The sequence below is a fragment of the Tachypleus tridentatus genome, chromosome 3 (genome assembly GCF_004210375.1).
Source record: "Tachypleus tridentatus isolate NWPU-2018 chromosome 3, ASM421037v1, whole genome shotgun sequence".
Classification (NCBI taxonomy): domain Eukaryota; kingdom Metazoa; phylum Arthropoda; class Merostomata; order Xiphosura; family Limulidae; genus Tachypleus; species Tachypleus tridentatus.
This window is the reverse complement of record NC_134827.1, coordinates 92,121,231-92,138,235: the sequence shown is the minus strand read 5'-3', so window position 1 is coordinate 92,138,235 and position 17,005 is coordinate 92,121,231. Positions and strand designations below refer to the sequence as shown.

Sequence of the window (17,005 nt, the reverse complement as noted above, 5' to 3'; positions counted from 1 at the left end):
TCAAGCAAATGCCAGTGTTGGATGTTCTCAACAGGTCTTGTGGATATTGTATCTGATGCTGGTGTTTGGGTATAGTGCTCATGAAACCCTGGCATTGCTGCAGTGTTTTTGTTTGACATTGTAGTGCATCCCCTCGTATGGCTCCTTGGTGGGTGGGGTCAGTGAACACCAAAATATTTCTTTTTTTATTATGGATCCTCCAAATAAAAACTTAAATAAAAGAGTGAAAAAACAATCTATAGGTAAATGACCATGTCTTGAAGATTCTGAGCAGCAATCTTCAACACCTGTTGTACCTTATTTTCTTATACTACATTCTCTTTCAGACAAACCTTTAGATCGAATGTCTCCCATTTTCATTACGAAGGGACTAGAGGGACTTCCTGGCTCTCCAAAGTCAGAGAAGAAGCTTCTGTCTGGTGACATATTGATGGAAACATCCACATCTCAACACAGTGAACTCCTGTTGCATGCAAAGGCAATTGGTGATATACCTATTGAGATTACACTTCATGCTACTTTGAATTATTCACAAGGAATTATTGTTGAGAGGAATTTGAAGAACATCCCCAAGTCAAAGATTCTTGCTGGTTTCTTCAGTCAAGGAGTTTCTGCAGTGAGGTGTATCTCCATTTGCAAAGATGGAATTATGATACCTACCAATATCCTGATTCTGACATTTACATCACCACATCCACTTGCCACCATCAAGGCAGGTTACCTTAATTGCATGGTATGACCATACACTCCAAACCCTCTCAGATGTTTCCAGTGACAGTGGTTCTGTCATTTGAAGACATTATGTCGTGGTTCCTTGACGTGTGCTCCTTGTGGTGGCAAGGACCAGGATGCCTTTGACTGTGAAATGGACCCTCATTGCATCAATTGCAATGGCTCTCACCCATCCTACTTTAAATGGTTGGAAGAAAAAGAGGTGCAGCATTTGAAAACGATTCATAACATTACATAACATAAATTACCCTGAGGCTTGAAAGTTGCTGTACACCACTTCATCTCAGATGTATGCAACTGCACTTCATTCCACTATTACAGTGGGAGTGTAGACAGATCTCTGTGTCTCAAAAAAATCGTTCTCTAAACAAATTGAAAGTTTTTTTACCTCCATGGTTAAAAAAGCTGATGAATTAACTTCAACACCCATCTCTGCCCCTTACCTACATTTCAACAAATCCCAAGATCCACTTGCTTTGGTTCCAGGTACAGGCATTTCCTCAGATACATCTTCTCCCACCCCAAGATGCAAAACAATCATTTGTTCACGTCTTCAATTGCTGGAATCCTCTTCAACAGCAAAGACCTGCCCAATCAACCCAGGGTAGGATACATGGAGGTCATTAGACTTCCCTCAAATAAAGACAGTAAAGTAAAAAGAAGTAGTTGTAAACAGAAGGATTCTCCACATAATTTGCCTATGCATAAATAAAAATGGCCACCTTGATACAATGGAACTGTCAGCAGCAGTAACTGACTATTATACAAGCAGCTGCTCAGTGCAATCCTAAAACCTCAACATGTTTTCCACAATATCCTCATTTGTGGTGGAATCCTGCCTGCCACATGGCATGGAAGGCTCAAAAACAGGCCTGGGATACTTTCCGTAGATATCTGACACTCTTGAACTGCATTGCTTTCCAGCAGGCCTGTGCGTATGCTCAATGGGTAAGACGTCAAAGCCAGAAGGAATCTTGGATTAAGTTCACAACCAACATACCTCCTACCACCAGTTCCAAAGTCATATGGGACAAGATTTGAAAGGTCAGTGGGCAATATAATTCTGTCCCCCTCTCGATCTTGGTCTCTGGCGAAGAAGTAGCTGATACCCAGAGCATTGCCAATACAATGAAAGCTTTTGCTGGGTATCTAGCACTTCTGTTTCTTTCCTCCACCTTCTCAGCCATCAAGACTCAGACAGGGCAATCACCTCTTTCTTTTCGAGCTGATTGTTTCTAAGACTATAATTGTCTCTTTACATTGATGGAACTCAAACTGGCCCTTCATCAGTCTGGCTGTACATTGGTTGGATCTGATGATGTACACTATGAAATGCTGTGCCATCTATCTCCTGCTTCTCTTGCTATTTTACTGATTGTATTTAACTGGATCTGGCAGGAAAATGTTTTTCCTAATGCCTGACACCAGGCTATTGTCCTACCTTTTTCTAAGCCTGGGAAGAATCCCAAGATTCCTTCAAACTACTCTCCAGTTGCTTTAATGAGCTATCTCTTTAAGACCATAGAGTGGATAGTTAATGCTCATCTTGTTTGGTTCCTCAAATCAAACAACTCCCTCTCACCCACCCATTGTGGGTTTTGATGACATCACTTCACTGTGGACCACCTGATTCGACTTGAAACCTCAGTCAGAGAAGTCTTTCTCAAATAACATCTTGTATCAATATTCTTTAACATTGAGAAAGCTTATGATTTTTTAAGACCTCCATATATATATATATAAGGGTTATGTGGCCATTTGCCCATTTTTATTAAAAATTTTTTAATGGACAGGAGATTCCAAGTTCATGTGGGTTCGACACTTTCCTGTTCTTTTCACTGAACAACTCCCTCTCACTGTTGCAAACAGGCTCTATGTTGATGACTTTTACATCTCATGTCATTCGTCGAATATGAGGTATATTGAGCAACAGCTACAGACTGCCCTCGATCGTTTACTGAAGTGGACCACAGCAAAAGGCTTTAACTTCTCTCTCTCTAAAACCGTTTACTTGTACTTTTGCTGCCAATGGGATATTCACCCTGATCCTGAACTCCGTATCAGTAATATTGTGCTGCCTGTGGTCCCTGAGACAAAGTTCTTGGGGCTTATCTGTAACTGGAAGCTGATCTTTATACCACACATCAAGCAGCTGTGAGTCAAATGTACAAATGTACTGAACATTCTTCATGTCCTCTCTTTCAGCACTTGGGGAGCAGATTAATGTTCTATGCTAAAGATATATGCTCTTATTCAATTGAAACTCGACTGTGGATCACTAGTCTATGGCTCTGCCAGAACCTCTGCTTTAAAGATACTGGACCCAATTCATCATCAAGGACTTTGGCTCTGCACTGGGGCTTTTCACACTTCCCCAGTTTAGAGCTTATACATATAGTCTCATGAACCTTCTTTGCACCTCTGCTGTTTACAACTGTCTTTACTATATGCTTTGAAACTTCGTTTCTTACTAAAGCATCCCATGTGGGGTTGTGTTTTCCTTCCTCAGTAGGCTATACTTTTTCAGAACAGACAGTCTGCCATTGCTCCTTTTGGCCTTCATATCCAGGCACAATCAAATGAATTGGGTCTGTCCTTGGATAACATATCTGTATCCACTGGTCAGCCCATCCCACTATGGTTTCTTACAGTCCCCATATGTGACCTATCTTTAAGTCTTCTGAGAAAAGCAGACACTCCTGATTGGAAATACTGTCTCTTATTTACTGAATATCTTTTAAACTATCTTTCCATTCCTATTTATACAAATGGTTCAAAATCAGGAGACTGTGTGGGCTCTGCCATGGTTTGTTGTGGTTAGGTGGTTGCACACAGAATCCCTTTTCAGCTTCTGTGTTCACTGCTGAACTGTACACCATTTCTCTTGCCCTGGATCACATATAAGCTAAGCAATACTCAAACTGCACTATTTATACTGACTTGGTTAGTTCTCTACTGGCCCTGGAATTGCTTCACATTAGGCTCACCCTGTTCTCGCCGATATTCAAAACCGACTGGCCCATTTCTCTTTATCATCTACTTCTATCCAGTTTTTCTGGATACCGGGCCATGTTGGTATTCATGGGAACAAGCTCACAGACACCAAAGCTAAATCTATCTTCTTTGGCACTATCACTGCTGTGCCTATTCCATATATGAACTATGGTCCTGTATTCAAGGCTTGGCTCTATGCCAGTTGGCACTTCAATTGAATGAAAAATGTGAAAATAAGCTTTTCCAAATAAACCCTATATTGGACTTTGGCCATCTTGCTTCTGTAATGATAGGAAAGAGGAAGTTGTTCTAACTAGACTATGCATTGGTCACAGTTTTTTAGCTTATCATTTTCTCATATCTGGACTGATGCACCAATGTGTTTTCTGTGTAACACTCATGTTACACAATAAGCCACATTTTACTGTCTTGTCATCATTATGACTCTTAGTGACAACACCATTTTAAACATGTTTTGCTGCAAGGTTTGTCCATAACATTAGAAAGTGTTATTGGTGGCAGTGACACTGTCCATTTTAGAAATATTTTAAGGCCATTAAGCTTTTTAATGCTATTTAAGTTTTCCTAATTTATACATTAGACCTTTTAAGAATCACAGTTCATCTAGTTCAATTTGAAACTGGAAAATGGCTGTAACGTCAAAATACTCGAAACCAGGACTGGAAAGGCCAACTTCAGGTGATTAACATTGATGTTTGATCTTACCCTTTTGTCATCCTGGCAAGTTATAATGATTAAAATTATGCTACAAGTCTTTCAAAACTTTTATTACTTTACTTTTTTGAAATGGCCATAATGTCAAATAACTCAGAACCAGAACTGGAAAGGCCAACTTTGGGTGACTGAGAGTGGTTTTTGTTCTTACCTATTAGTCTTCCTGGTGAGTTATGATAATTACAATTATGCTACAGAAAGTCCTTTACAACTTGTATTACTGTAGTTTTTCTCTTAATGTTGTAGACGAGACGTAAACATTGGTTTTATGCTATTTATGTTTCTTTTAATCTTTGTTTTGTTTTACTTTAATCTCCTTTTATGAATTTTACTAAAATTTCCTTAATTTTATCTTTTTACCAGAGTTTGGCACAGATAGCCAAGCTGCTTTGTGCCATAAAACACTAAATCAACCATCCATTTATCTACCTCAGATTGACTTTAATATAACTTGAAGAAGCTATCAGAAATTAAATTCATAAAAAGACTGCAATTAAACAAGACTAATTAAACAAAATACTACTACAAATGAAAAAAAACCAGCACAAGCTCAGAAAACTGTTATTCTTAGCTACGAAAGACCGACTTACACACACCACAACTATACGGCATCCCCAAACCTCACAATCCAGATTGTCCACTGAGATCCATGAGGTCGACCTGTAAATCATTCAACCACAACCTTGGTAAATATATAGCATGGGCATTTTCTGAATATGTAACATCAGCTGGCTCTTTTATTCAAAGACTCTTTTAACTTTATTCTTGACCAATTAAACCATAAAGCAGTAATGGCCAATTTTGATGTAATCTCTTTCTTCACAGAAGTTTTAACTCCTGAAACCTGCAAGATAGCTTTAGAACATTACATCCAAGACCCCAACCCATTAACAACCCTTAAAGAATTCACTACCACCAAAATTAACTTTGTTCAATAACCAAAATTACCTACAAATAAATGGCCTACGTTTGGGTAATCCTGTGCTGTGACACTAGTTCTCTCCAACATTTCTGACACAGATTGAATCTCAAGCAATCACTTCAGCCTTACACCCACAACTATACAGGTACAGATATGTTGATGATACAATTGCTGGATTCACATCTACAAAACACACACTTGTTTCAACCACATTAAGTTGATACCCCCCAACATTAAGTTCACCTGTGAACAGGAAAAAGCTTACCAAATAGCATTTCTTAACCTCAAGATCACTAGAACCCATACACAATTCTAAACAGAAATCCACAGAAAAATCACCCATACTGGATCATACATTCCCTGGGACTCAGCACATGAAACAAAACAAAAACCCACCATATTAAGAAACCAAATAAACACAACCACAAAACTATGTTCACCCAATAAATTAGCAATGAAATCAACAAAATAAAACACTTTATCAACATCAACAAATTTCCTTCAAAAACTGTGGAAAAAATTATATGCACACATCTGGACCAACAACAATAAATCCCAAGATACAACAAACTATAAAACCTTATACTGCTGCACACCATGTGTTCCTGACATCAGCAAAAAAATAACCAACATTAGGAAAAACTTATAATAAAACACAACATTCCAGTAAACACCAAATTTATTCAAAATCTAGGTACAAAACTAAAGTCCATACTGTGTAAAAACTACTACACTGACAAATACAACACCAACATAATTTATAAAATACATTGTAACAACTGCCATGACTTTTGTATTGGAGAAAGAAGCAGGAAAATAAAAATTAGTTTCAAATAACAGAAAAAAAAAACACCTTCACTCGTTTTTGAACACTGCAATTCAAATAAACACAACATAACCATAGAAAACACCCACATACTAAGTAGGAAAACAAATATAAATAAATGCAAAATCAAAGAAGCCCTACTTATACAACAACTAAAAAGAAAATTAAACCAATGTGAAGGAACACCTTTATACCTATTCTAAAATAATATTAAAAAGTAAAAATCTGTGCAAGTAATTTAATATTCAACTTAGATGTGTTGAATGATTTAAACTTGAGTTGACTTGGAATGAGCAAAGTTTATTGGTCCATTTCCTTGTATAGTAAAACCAACTGATTTGCTCATTTCACTTTTCAAGAAGCCACAAGGGATGTCTTCAAAGTTTGGTTGAGATAAGTAGAATAGTGCCCATGGTACCTACAGAGAACAGCTTAGGAAGGGTCAGATACAAATTCTGACCCTTTTGTATTGCATCTTGGAAGCACTACGGATGTATAACAAGTATAGTTGACATTAATCCAAAACTGAAGATACCTCAAATGGATACAGACAGGACAAAGTCCTGTGCCACCCCTTTCTCTATGTTACTTCTCAGAATGCATTTAAGGGTTGGTATAAATCAATAAACTAGAATGGGGCAATTATGGATTTTAGATCCAAGTTTGTTCTCCCATATCAGTTCGTGTAGGGCCCAAAGTTTGGTTGAGATTGATCAGAAACTGGGGATATGAGAGGCAGACAGTTAAATATATGACCTTTCAGGGAGGAAAATGAGGAAGTCTAATTGAATGTTGTTGACTGCCCTGTGTTACACACTCTTGGGGAGGGTTTCATGAGGGCTTGTTGAATCTGGTTCAGATTGATTTTAAAACATGCATGAAAGGCTGATACTAGCTTACCAGAGTGTGGCATGGTATTCAGATCAAAATGCTAAACCCTCTATGACCATTCATGAGTTCCTAAAGGTGCATGTCAAACTTGTTTGGGATCAGTCAAAAATATATGCATGGAAAGTGTACACATAGATGATGCTTCTACTTTATATTATTATATATATAGATCATTAGTTTTGATTGAATGTGGGTGAAATAGATAGTTAGCAGCTTTTATTAATTTGGATATGGCATGTGCTTTATAAATTGCTATTCTGATTATTTGTAAGAGGATAAAAACCAGTACATTGTGTAGTAACTAATGTTACAGAGGTGCTGGAACCAAGGGCACTGTAGCACCCCAACTTTCATATATTTGACTTGTATAGCAACTGTAAATTATTACATTAATTTTTGGCAACTTTTAGCAGCTCCTTATACTTTCAGTCTGTTACTGTAAAATCAGCATAGTTAGCCAAGCACACACCCCTCACACACACACATACACTTTGCAACTGTATTATGTATTTTTAATGAAAGAAAAAACTATAAAATACATCTGCTCTAATTTTAATGCTTAAAGCTTATTCAGAGCCACTGAAATGTGTATCTAAATGTTTTGTAAAAGTGTATCAAAGTGCAAGGACTTAAACATGGGAACAAGCAGACACCAAGTTCTTAATCTGGTCAATCTTATGATGACTAGTAGTCATTTATTTCTAATTCAAAGCATTCTAACTGACTTTTTGATTTCTTTGATTTAATATATACATATACTTTTACAGTGTTGAGTAAGTAGAGTCAAATAAAGGGTAAATTGTCATGTAGTTGTGGTACAGTTTAGTTTATCATCATGTATCTTAGTGACATAACACTGCAAGATCTTGTATTGTTCCTCTTTATAATGTCTTAGTCTTAGATATTAAGGCATTAAGTTTGGCCGAGAGTTAGCACAAATGTTTGTAACAAGGATGAATATTAAAGAAGCAAAAAGGTAGCTATTTTAAAACTCTAAAAGTTACTCAATCTTGCAACAAAACCTTATGTAAGTACACTAAATTTAAGTTCCTGTGATAAACACAGGAATAAGAAACTCTTACAGGTTATAGATATTTTAAAACATTTAATTATCCAATTAGGGAAACATCTTCATCTTGCATATACTTTTTAAAATGCATATGAGTAAGTAGTGCTAGACAGTTGGCAGGATCATTCCAATAATCAACTTAATATATACATGGATTTTGTAATGTATTCTTACTATGCGATTCACATTTGCTTTTTTTTTTTTTTTTTGTTCAAGTGCAATAGATCATGCAATCCAGGGATTCAGATTCGTACAGCTCATTGTTATCAGGTGAATCTGTATGGATGGATGGACCCCAAACCTCTTGCTCACCCACATGACCACAACCAAACATGGTGTGATGAAAACAGTCAGCCCAAGCTGATAAAGTCATGTAACCTTGGGAATTGTAATGATGGAGTTGCATGGAAACCTGGGCCATGGCAGCCTGTAAGTGATTGTATCTGCTTTTTCTTCCTGTTTCATAGCAACTTTTATTATAGTGACAGCTATTTTGTTACCAAAGATAAGCATTAGGCCTTGCTCTGTCTACCCATTCTTGAATTTGGATAAGATATAAATATGAAAGTTTTCTTTTTACCTTGCTTAGCATTTGTATTTGTCTGAAACTTGAATCTGTCATTACAAGGAATTCTGTTAGAGTTTTGACATTCTGTCTCTGTTTGGACCCTGGAAGGTGAAGCCAAAAAAGGATTCAGCATATGACTTTAAGGAATGAAATCAAAATTTGCAACCAAAGTGGTAGCTACACATATATCATTGATAACTAACTAATGAATGAATATTTGCTGTAAAAATTTTATCAATATTGTGCATGTAGCTACCACTTTGGCTGCCAAATTTGATTTGATTATTTTATCTTGCTTACTCAGTCCGTTTTTTGGCCACTTTTTTTTTTTTCCACACCTTGCATGTTTTTGGTTAGATATCACAGCTTCTGTCAATACACACCAAAAAAACATTGCAGGTAAGAAAGCAACAGTCAATAGTTAGCAACATTAACTTTTGGATTCCAATCGTATTATTGTGAATAGAACTACACCATCAGAACCAACCATATTCTTTAAAATATATGGTGATGGTTTTGCTTTCTAAAATAGTATTAATAACTCTCTTTATACTAACACCATGGAATCTAGGTTAACAATTTCTTGTCATCAACTCCATGTAACCAATACAGCCATATCAAGCATTATTATTTATCCTGATTGCTTAAGGTAATATCATGTGATTCTATTTAATTAGGAGAATTTCATAAAATTTAGCAAATTTGTGCCTAAACGTTAACAGTTAATAGCCAGATAGCTACCTATATGATTCTTTTGAAAACTTGAGCTATAAATCTGCTAATCTGGTTTGCTTGACTAACCAATACCTATGTATCTGCATGTGTTTTACCCTATAGTTTTGATGCTATTGATCAGCCATCTTTAATCCAATTGATAAAAAATTAAGAACAGTCAATCTTTACTGTTAGATGAAGGTGTATAAAAACTTGAGACCTGTTTGTTTAGGTGTGTGCAATAATTTTAGGAAAGCTGAGTAGTTTTATACATACCATTATCTTTGATTGTATAAGTAAGTTGAGCACAGGACACTTGCATGTAACTTTAGTATTATTTCTGGTTCACTGAATTCAGTGTTCTGTTACCTTTACACATATGGCTTATATTTAGACCAAATTTCACACCTAATTGTAGATTGTAAAGATTAATAAGAGTACTAAATTTGTAAAACATCCAAGAAAGTTAAATATGTTTTTCTATCAAATAAAGTTTTATATCTTGTGAATTTATTAATGGATTGCCTTGAAATTTGGTATATAAAGTAAGGGTAGGGTCCAGTATTTTTCATTCACTGAAAATATGTAATAGTTTAGATTGCCACAGTCCAAGCTACAAAATGTGTTTTGTAGGTTGTTTTGGGTGCATAACACATTATCATGTGTCTTGTTTGTCTCTTTTTCAACAAAGTCCACACAGGCTGGTTCAGTTACTTTAGAATACAAGTGACAAGGATTATTCTTCTTTACTGTGTTATTATAATACAGCATGTGATAATTTCACTTTAGAAATTGGCATCATACACTTTGTATGGCTGAACTTGCAATTAGGCACTCTAAATCTATCTGACCAACTAATTAATTAGAACTGCATCTTGAACATTTATTTATAGCCCAACAGAGGCTTAGAACATTACACACACTACAAGATATTATGATGCAACAATACTCAATTAAAATGAGAATAACTTAGAAGGTTCTAGTAACATGATGCAGTAATACAAAAATCACCACTGCACAACAAGTTGATTACACAACATATGATTCATAAACAGTGACATAAATAAACTTGCAATGAACTATCACTTCTAAAACTATACCTTCCAAAAGCAGATTTTCATGTATCTAACAATGAAAGTCTGCTTTAGGAAGGTATATTCAATAAGTATAGGATGCTATTAGACTAATTACAGCTTAATTCATGCTCAAAGTTATGAGATTAAGCTTGGGAATGCATATCTTTGTTCTGTATATTTTGATATAGATAATTATCTGTTTGTTAACATATTTTTTTATTTATTTCTTCTTTGTACAATCTTTATATTCACAATACAAATTAATTTGTTTCTATGGCATCTGAAGACAGGCTTGTACATTTAGGGTTAGTGGAAATATTGAAATATTGCAGTAGTTCATATTTGCCAGATTTCATTACACTGAATAATTTATTTTCTACATACACAAAAATTTTTACAATAATTTTATTTAGTATGTGAGGAAAAGTGTTTTGATACTAAGGCAGAAGAAAAAGTTAGTTTAGTCCTAGTTTAGCATTTATGGTAATACTATTATCTTTGATTCCATAAGTAAGTTAAGCACAGGACACTTACATCTAATTTTAATATTATTTCTGGTTCATTGAATTCAGTGTTCTGTTACTTGTGGTACTGGAATGCAGAAAAGACGTGTTCCTTGTTATAATCTAAATGGGAAAAAGATCAACAGAAAATATTGTCATCATTCTATGAGGCCAAAGAGAAGAAGAAAATGCTACAAGAAACCATGTAAGCTTTTCAGTTTGGAAAAAGTAATGAATGAGTATCCACTTATGTTGTAAAAATATACCATTTTAATTTGTATTTTGAATTGTAAAAGAAGGAACATTTTTGTTAATTTTCTCTTGGTTTCATTCTGTATATTACAAGTAAGTCATATGATAACTGTAATTAAAAAGAAGTTATTTAATTTTGAATGACTTGTGACCAACAAGTTTGCTCAACATTTATTTACATGCAAAAGAAAAAGTTGACTTTGATCAAATAATTATGTATCCAAGTTAATATTTATAACCAAACTTCTTGCAGGAAGTTTAAAAAACTTCTTTTTTAATTCTCAAAACATTTACTTACTTATTACAAGATTTCACTTATTACAAGTGTTGAATGTTGATGCCATGTTCAAGGAGCTAGAAGAGGGAAAGAAAAGCAGCTATGAATAGCTGAACTACTGGAAGTAACATAAACTAGATCTTGTCTCTTGTCATCTTATTTACACCAATCAGCTGGAATGTAGAAACCAAATTTTACACCAGCCAAATGTTATATGTGATGTAGTCTAATAGCTATCAAGACATAAGTATAATCAATTTTTGAATTTATTAACTATCTTAACACAAGCGATAAAAAAATTTTGTTACATAATACCTCTTTCAAAATCTTAAAAACTATTACAGAGACTTTGAGACATTACTGCAACAGAACCAAGGTAATGATGACACATTTCTTGATTATTAACTGATTCAGTAAGTTAAATGACTTGTTTAAAGACATTATTTCTTGTTTATAACAACAATATGTGAAATTCCCATCTTTTTATGTTTATTTCTGGAATCACACTAAACAGTGAAGATTAATATTTACTAATAATATGCCAGGCATGGCCAAGTGGGTTGAGGCATTCGACTTGTAATCTGAGGGTTGCAGGTTCAAATCCTGGTCGCACCAAACATGCTTGCTCTTTCAGCCATGGGGGTGTTATAATGTGATTGTCAATCCCACTGTTCATTAGTAAAACAGTAGCCCAAGAGTTGGTGGTGGGTGGTGATGACTAGCTACCTTCCCTCTAGTCTTACACTACTAAATTAAGGACGGCTAGCACAGACAGCTCTCGTGTACCTTTGTGCGACATTCAAAAACAGAACAAACTACTAATAATACTTTTACTAATTCAGGTATTGTCACTTAACGTTCTTACAGCTGAGAAAATATGCATGTTAAAAGTGTTAAATATGATACTTTAAGTCTTGTGAACCACAATTACTGCTGAATCCAACTATCTGCTTTGTAATATTAGTAAAAAGATTTGTAAATTGAAAAGGTGTCAGAAGCTGTAACAAAACATGAAGTTAACTGTTCATTTCACCTCCTTCCACTTGAAGTTTTGTATCAGTATTAACTTCTAATACTAATTGACAGGACTTTTATTTTCTTGTAAATTACTGTTACTTTATTATAAATAAAATGCTAAAACACTTAGAATGAAAAACCACTAATTATCATTTTACCAATTTTTTATCTTTCCCAGACTCAGTATTGTGTTGTACTATGTATATTAATGCAGTGCACATATCTGAAAGTATACAATTATACACTTTCATGATAACACAGTTATAGATCTGCAAGTATCTCATTACAGATGAAAAATGAATATTAAATTGCAATGTTGAGTTTAATACATTAAAAATATAGAAACAATCATCAGTAAGGAGTAAATTTTTACTTTTAAATCATTTTGGTAATTCTGGTTTATCTGTGTGTTGTTTTTCAGAGTGATTTTAACAACCATTTAAGAACATTTAATTGAAAAAGTTTTTAAAAGTTGTGTGCTTAACAATATTACTGAAGAACGGTGTGTTTTCTTAAAACCACAAATGAAAATTTGTGGAAGGTACTGTTTCTTTAAGACATTTTGAAACATGTTTTGAAACGATTGATCCACACATTTTGGGGTCCACCACCTACGTATTTAAGGTGTCAAATACTGAAGAAGGGGGGTTGTTGAATTAAGTCTGAATTATTTAATCATTTTAGAGGACTTATGCCATGACTTTAAAGACTTAGTATTTACTGTTCATTTGTTATTCCTTCCTGTCATTTAGTTAGTTATGAGGTTTTAGCTATATTTTAATAGTAATAAAAATACAGCAGTGCTACTGTTGTTGCTATATATTTATACCCATGGCAGTGCTATCACTACCGCTACTGATGATACTAGCATTTTTCATAATATTTCTTTGGCAATAATGAAACATGCAAGAATGAAAAAATACAAATTTATTAGTAAATAATAACATAATACAAACTCATTAAAACAGCTTATCCATATTTGTGAATGGTGAAGAGAAAGTGGCTAACAACTAAATAGCTTTTAATATACATTCAGTGATAGTACTTGGAGAATAAAATTTCAAAAAATAAATTAAAATTATGACAGATAATGATTGTAATAAATAAATTAATAAGTTCGCAACAGTAACTGCATCATATGTAAGTAAAATGCAGTGTAAATATGATTTTATACAATACACAAAGTTACATAATAGTATTGTATAATAATTAAAATAATATATATACGTCTGGAAGTTTCTTGACTAATTATCTGAGATGAAATATAAATTAACCAATTCATATTAATATCTTGAATTATCAGTTGAAATGTGTTAATAAAGAAAAAATTTTGCCAGAATTTTCAGTTCAGAAATTTAATAAAATATTTAATATTACTTCCAAACTAATTTTTTTCCACAAAAGTAACTTAACATTAACATATAACAGTATCATAAATGAATAAAAGAATGCTTTGTTTATAAGACAAAGTATTATTTTAAAAACATACTTATCTGCTGATGCATAGCTATTTCTTGGCCTTCACTTTGCCCATCTAGATATTGGTTGTTCATCTGATAGTCATTTTGATAAAATTAATTAAAAAATAATTGAAGGGTTGTTGAAGATTAATCATTTGACTTGGTATGAGGAAGTAGAAATGGCTTAAGTGATCATGTGAATAATAAACAAATGGGTTTGAGTATGAAGTAGAGACATTGATCATTCTATTCAGTTTGCTAACTTATTTCCCACACCTATAGAGATAACTGCTTTTACAAATCTTTGTGACACCTTGTCAAATGCTTTCTGAAAAAGATACTTTCCACACTAATGATGTAAGACTTATGAGTCTATAGTTACTGGGAGTTGCATTAGCTAACTTCTAATCCTCTGGTACCTGCCCACTATTCAAGGACTGAAAAAATAGTACTAAGCAGCTTGCATATACAGTTTTTAACTTCCTTTAAAACCACTGGGTAAATATCTGGTTCATGATACTTATCTGTCATTCTTTAAACTTCTCAATCTTTCCTTAACCAACTCAGACTTTGTTCAGTCATCTTGTTTGACCTCATTTCCACCTATCAGCTGTTCCAGATTTAGAATATTGCTTGAATCTTCATTAGTAAAATCTGAGGAAAAAGCAAAATTTTAATAACTCGGTCATTTCACTCAACAGACACTTTATCATCCTTCAAGTGTTCTACTCCCATTCTAAGATTTTGTTCACTTTTAATGTATTTAAAGAAATACTTACTGTTAATTTTTAAATTTTTCAGCCAACCTTTTCTCACACATCCTTTTTATGTATTTCCTATTTTATGAACTTTCTGTAATCTTCTGTCATACCAGTTGATTTAAATTTCTTAAATTGATGGTGCTTTTCTTTAATCTTTCCCTTAAACATTTTATGAGCCAACCTGTTCTTTTTTTACTAGCTGCTATTTTGTTCTTCTTATAAAGAATATTATAAGAAGTCTAAAGAAGTCTAAAAATACTCAAATAAAGTATATACATGAACCAAATACTCAAATGTCTTTAATATTCCTGAGCACTGTGTATGTATTTTTTAGAAAAAAAAAATTATTGGTTTCACCTGTAATGTAATTTACCTAAGATATATGTAAACATTTGAAGTATTTGTTGCTATAAAGATATCATCTGAAGTAACAAATGCTCATAATTCTGTTACTTGTACAGAATTATATCCAAAAGTCTTTGAAAAGTGTATTGCATAATACAAATGGTATTTAAATTGAAACTTCTTTAGTTTGAACAGTTACTAGCTTGTCTTTATCACTATTTTCAACTTTCACCTGTTGTCATTAACAACTAATTAGGTTTCTAGATAAAAATATCAACCCAAACCTAAAGCATAACTGCTTGAATATTAATGGATAGCATATTCTTTGCATTGTATAAATTTGTTTCCCAGTTCAGTTTTAACCTTTTATCATTTCCATATTGATTATGTGTAAGTATATTGATTGAGGCTAGTTTTTTCCACTAATGCTAAGTATTTCACTCTACTGACCCTATATTTTACTACTATATATAAACTTGGGTCATGTCACTTTCTCTTCATTTGTAATTTATACATACAGTTCTTTGTTCACATCTGAGCAGTTATATGTATTTTTTATTATTAATTCCATTTCTACAGGTTCCACTAATGTATTATTACTAGTATTGAATTTTTTCACATCACCTTCAGTAACAACCTGGAATTTTTAGCTATCTATGTCATACTAACTAAACAGTCCCAAATTGCATAAGACTTTATTTGGGGGGGGGGAGAATGTTCTTTTCTCTATTTCAGGTGTAGACACCTTCACTATGGACTATAATTATTTCCACTTGTACTGTTTTTCTCTCTCTTTACTGGATTCTTTTTCTTTTGTGTTTCTTATATCAGCCACTTATTGCTATTTAGCCTTTCAAGAGTTATGCTTTAGTTTTATTGGCTATATATCTTGTGCAAATAAATTATTTCACTAGGTAAAAAGGATTGTTTTCACACTGTACAATTTCTCCGTTTATATTTAGATACTAACACATGATACCATATAGTACACAGGATATTAACCTTAGCTTCAACTGGTAATTGGTGTTTTTCTATCAAGATATTTTTTTCCGAATGAACCAATACTTAAAAGTAAAGATGATGAGCCCATTACTTTTAAAGAATCAAACTAACATGTCGTGCAACGTGAATATGTTTACTACCTATTATTATTATTACTGAGACAGTTTCTTTAAACTGTCCATTCACAGTATGAACTATTTTTGTGTTGTACACATTGCATTATTTTTATCTATATAGAAGGTAACCCTTGTTTACAAATTTTTCTTTTAAGAAGTGCCTGTTCAGCAAACAGTGAGAAACTGTGTAACCTACCATGTCATATTTGAGCATGATTTTGGAATATTTCATTGCTTTTCAGAAGTCTACATTTAAATTTGTATTGTATATGTAACTTAGTTGTATTAAAATAGCTTTTTCCTAACATCTTTTCTGATTACAACTTTTACTAAGTGCACAAAAAGTAAGAGTAATTAAGTGTCCATCTTCAGTTATTTGTAACACTACTTTAGGTGGATCACTCTCTGATACTCTAGGTATGCAAACTCTAATAAATTGCACCTACTCTTAGTTATTGTACTACTCTGATTACTTCTAGGCACCTAAACGTGCTTTTTCCTAAGCTTACATAACTTCTTCTCTGTTTAGGTTTATCAGCATAATAATAGTAGGATGAACAAGAGTGATCTGGTTAGTGTTTTTTCCCTTGCATCATTATTGTAATCTAGCAAATGGTACAAATTGATGGATTGTGCATATCATGACCAAGAACGATGTGGTTGGTGTGTGCATAGGATGAACAAGAATGGTGTGGATAATATGTGTATGAGTTAAACAAGAATGGTGTGGTTAGTATGTGTATGA

The 17,005-nt window shown here is 33.5% G+C and overlaps 1 protein-coding gene across 3 annotated transcripts in view; it reads left to right on the top strand.

Moving 5' to 3' along the window:
- LOC143247473 (A disintegrin and metalloproteinase with thrombospondin motifs 9-like) overlaps positions 1 to 17,005 on the top strand; it is a 216,168-nt gene that overhangs the window by 179,109 nt on the left and 20,054 nt on the right. For 2 of the 3 annotated variants that reach the window (XM_076495683.1, XM_076495682.1), the window contains 2 exons: positions 8,386 to 8,598; positions 11,100 to 11,235. In XM_076495683.1, the coding sequence (XP_076351798.1) occupies positions 8,386 to 8,598; positions 11,100 to 11,235 (349 nt within the window). The remainder of the gene's footprint in view (positions 1 to 8,385; positions 8,599 to 11,099; positions 11,236 to 17,005) is intronic. The other variant, XR_013026563.1, reaches the window with a different exon arrangement.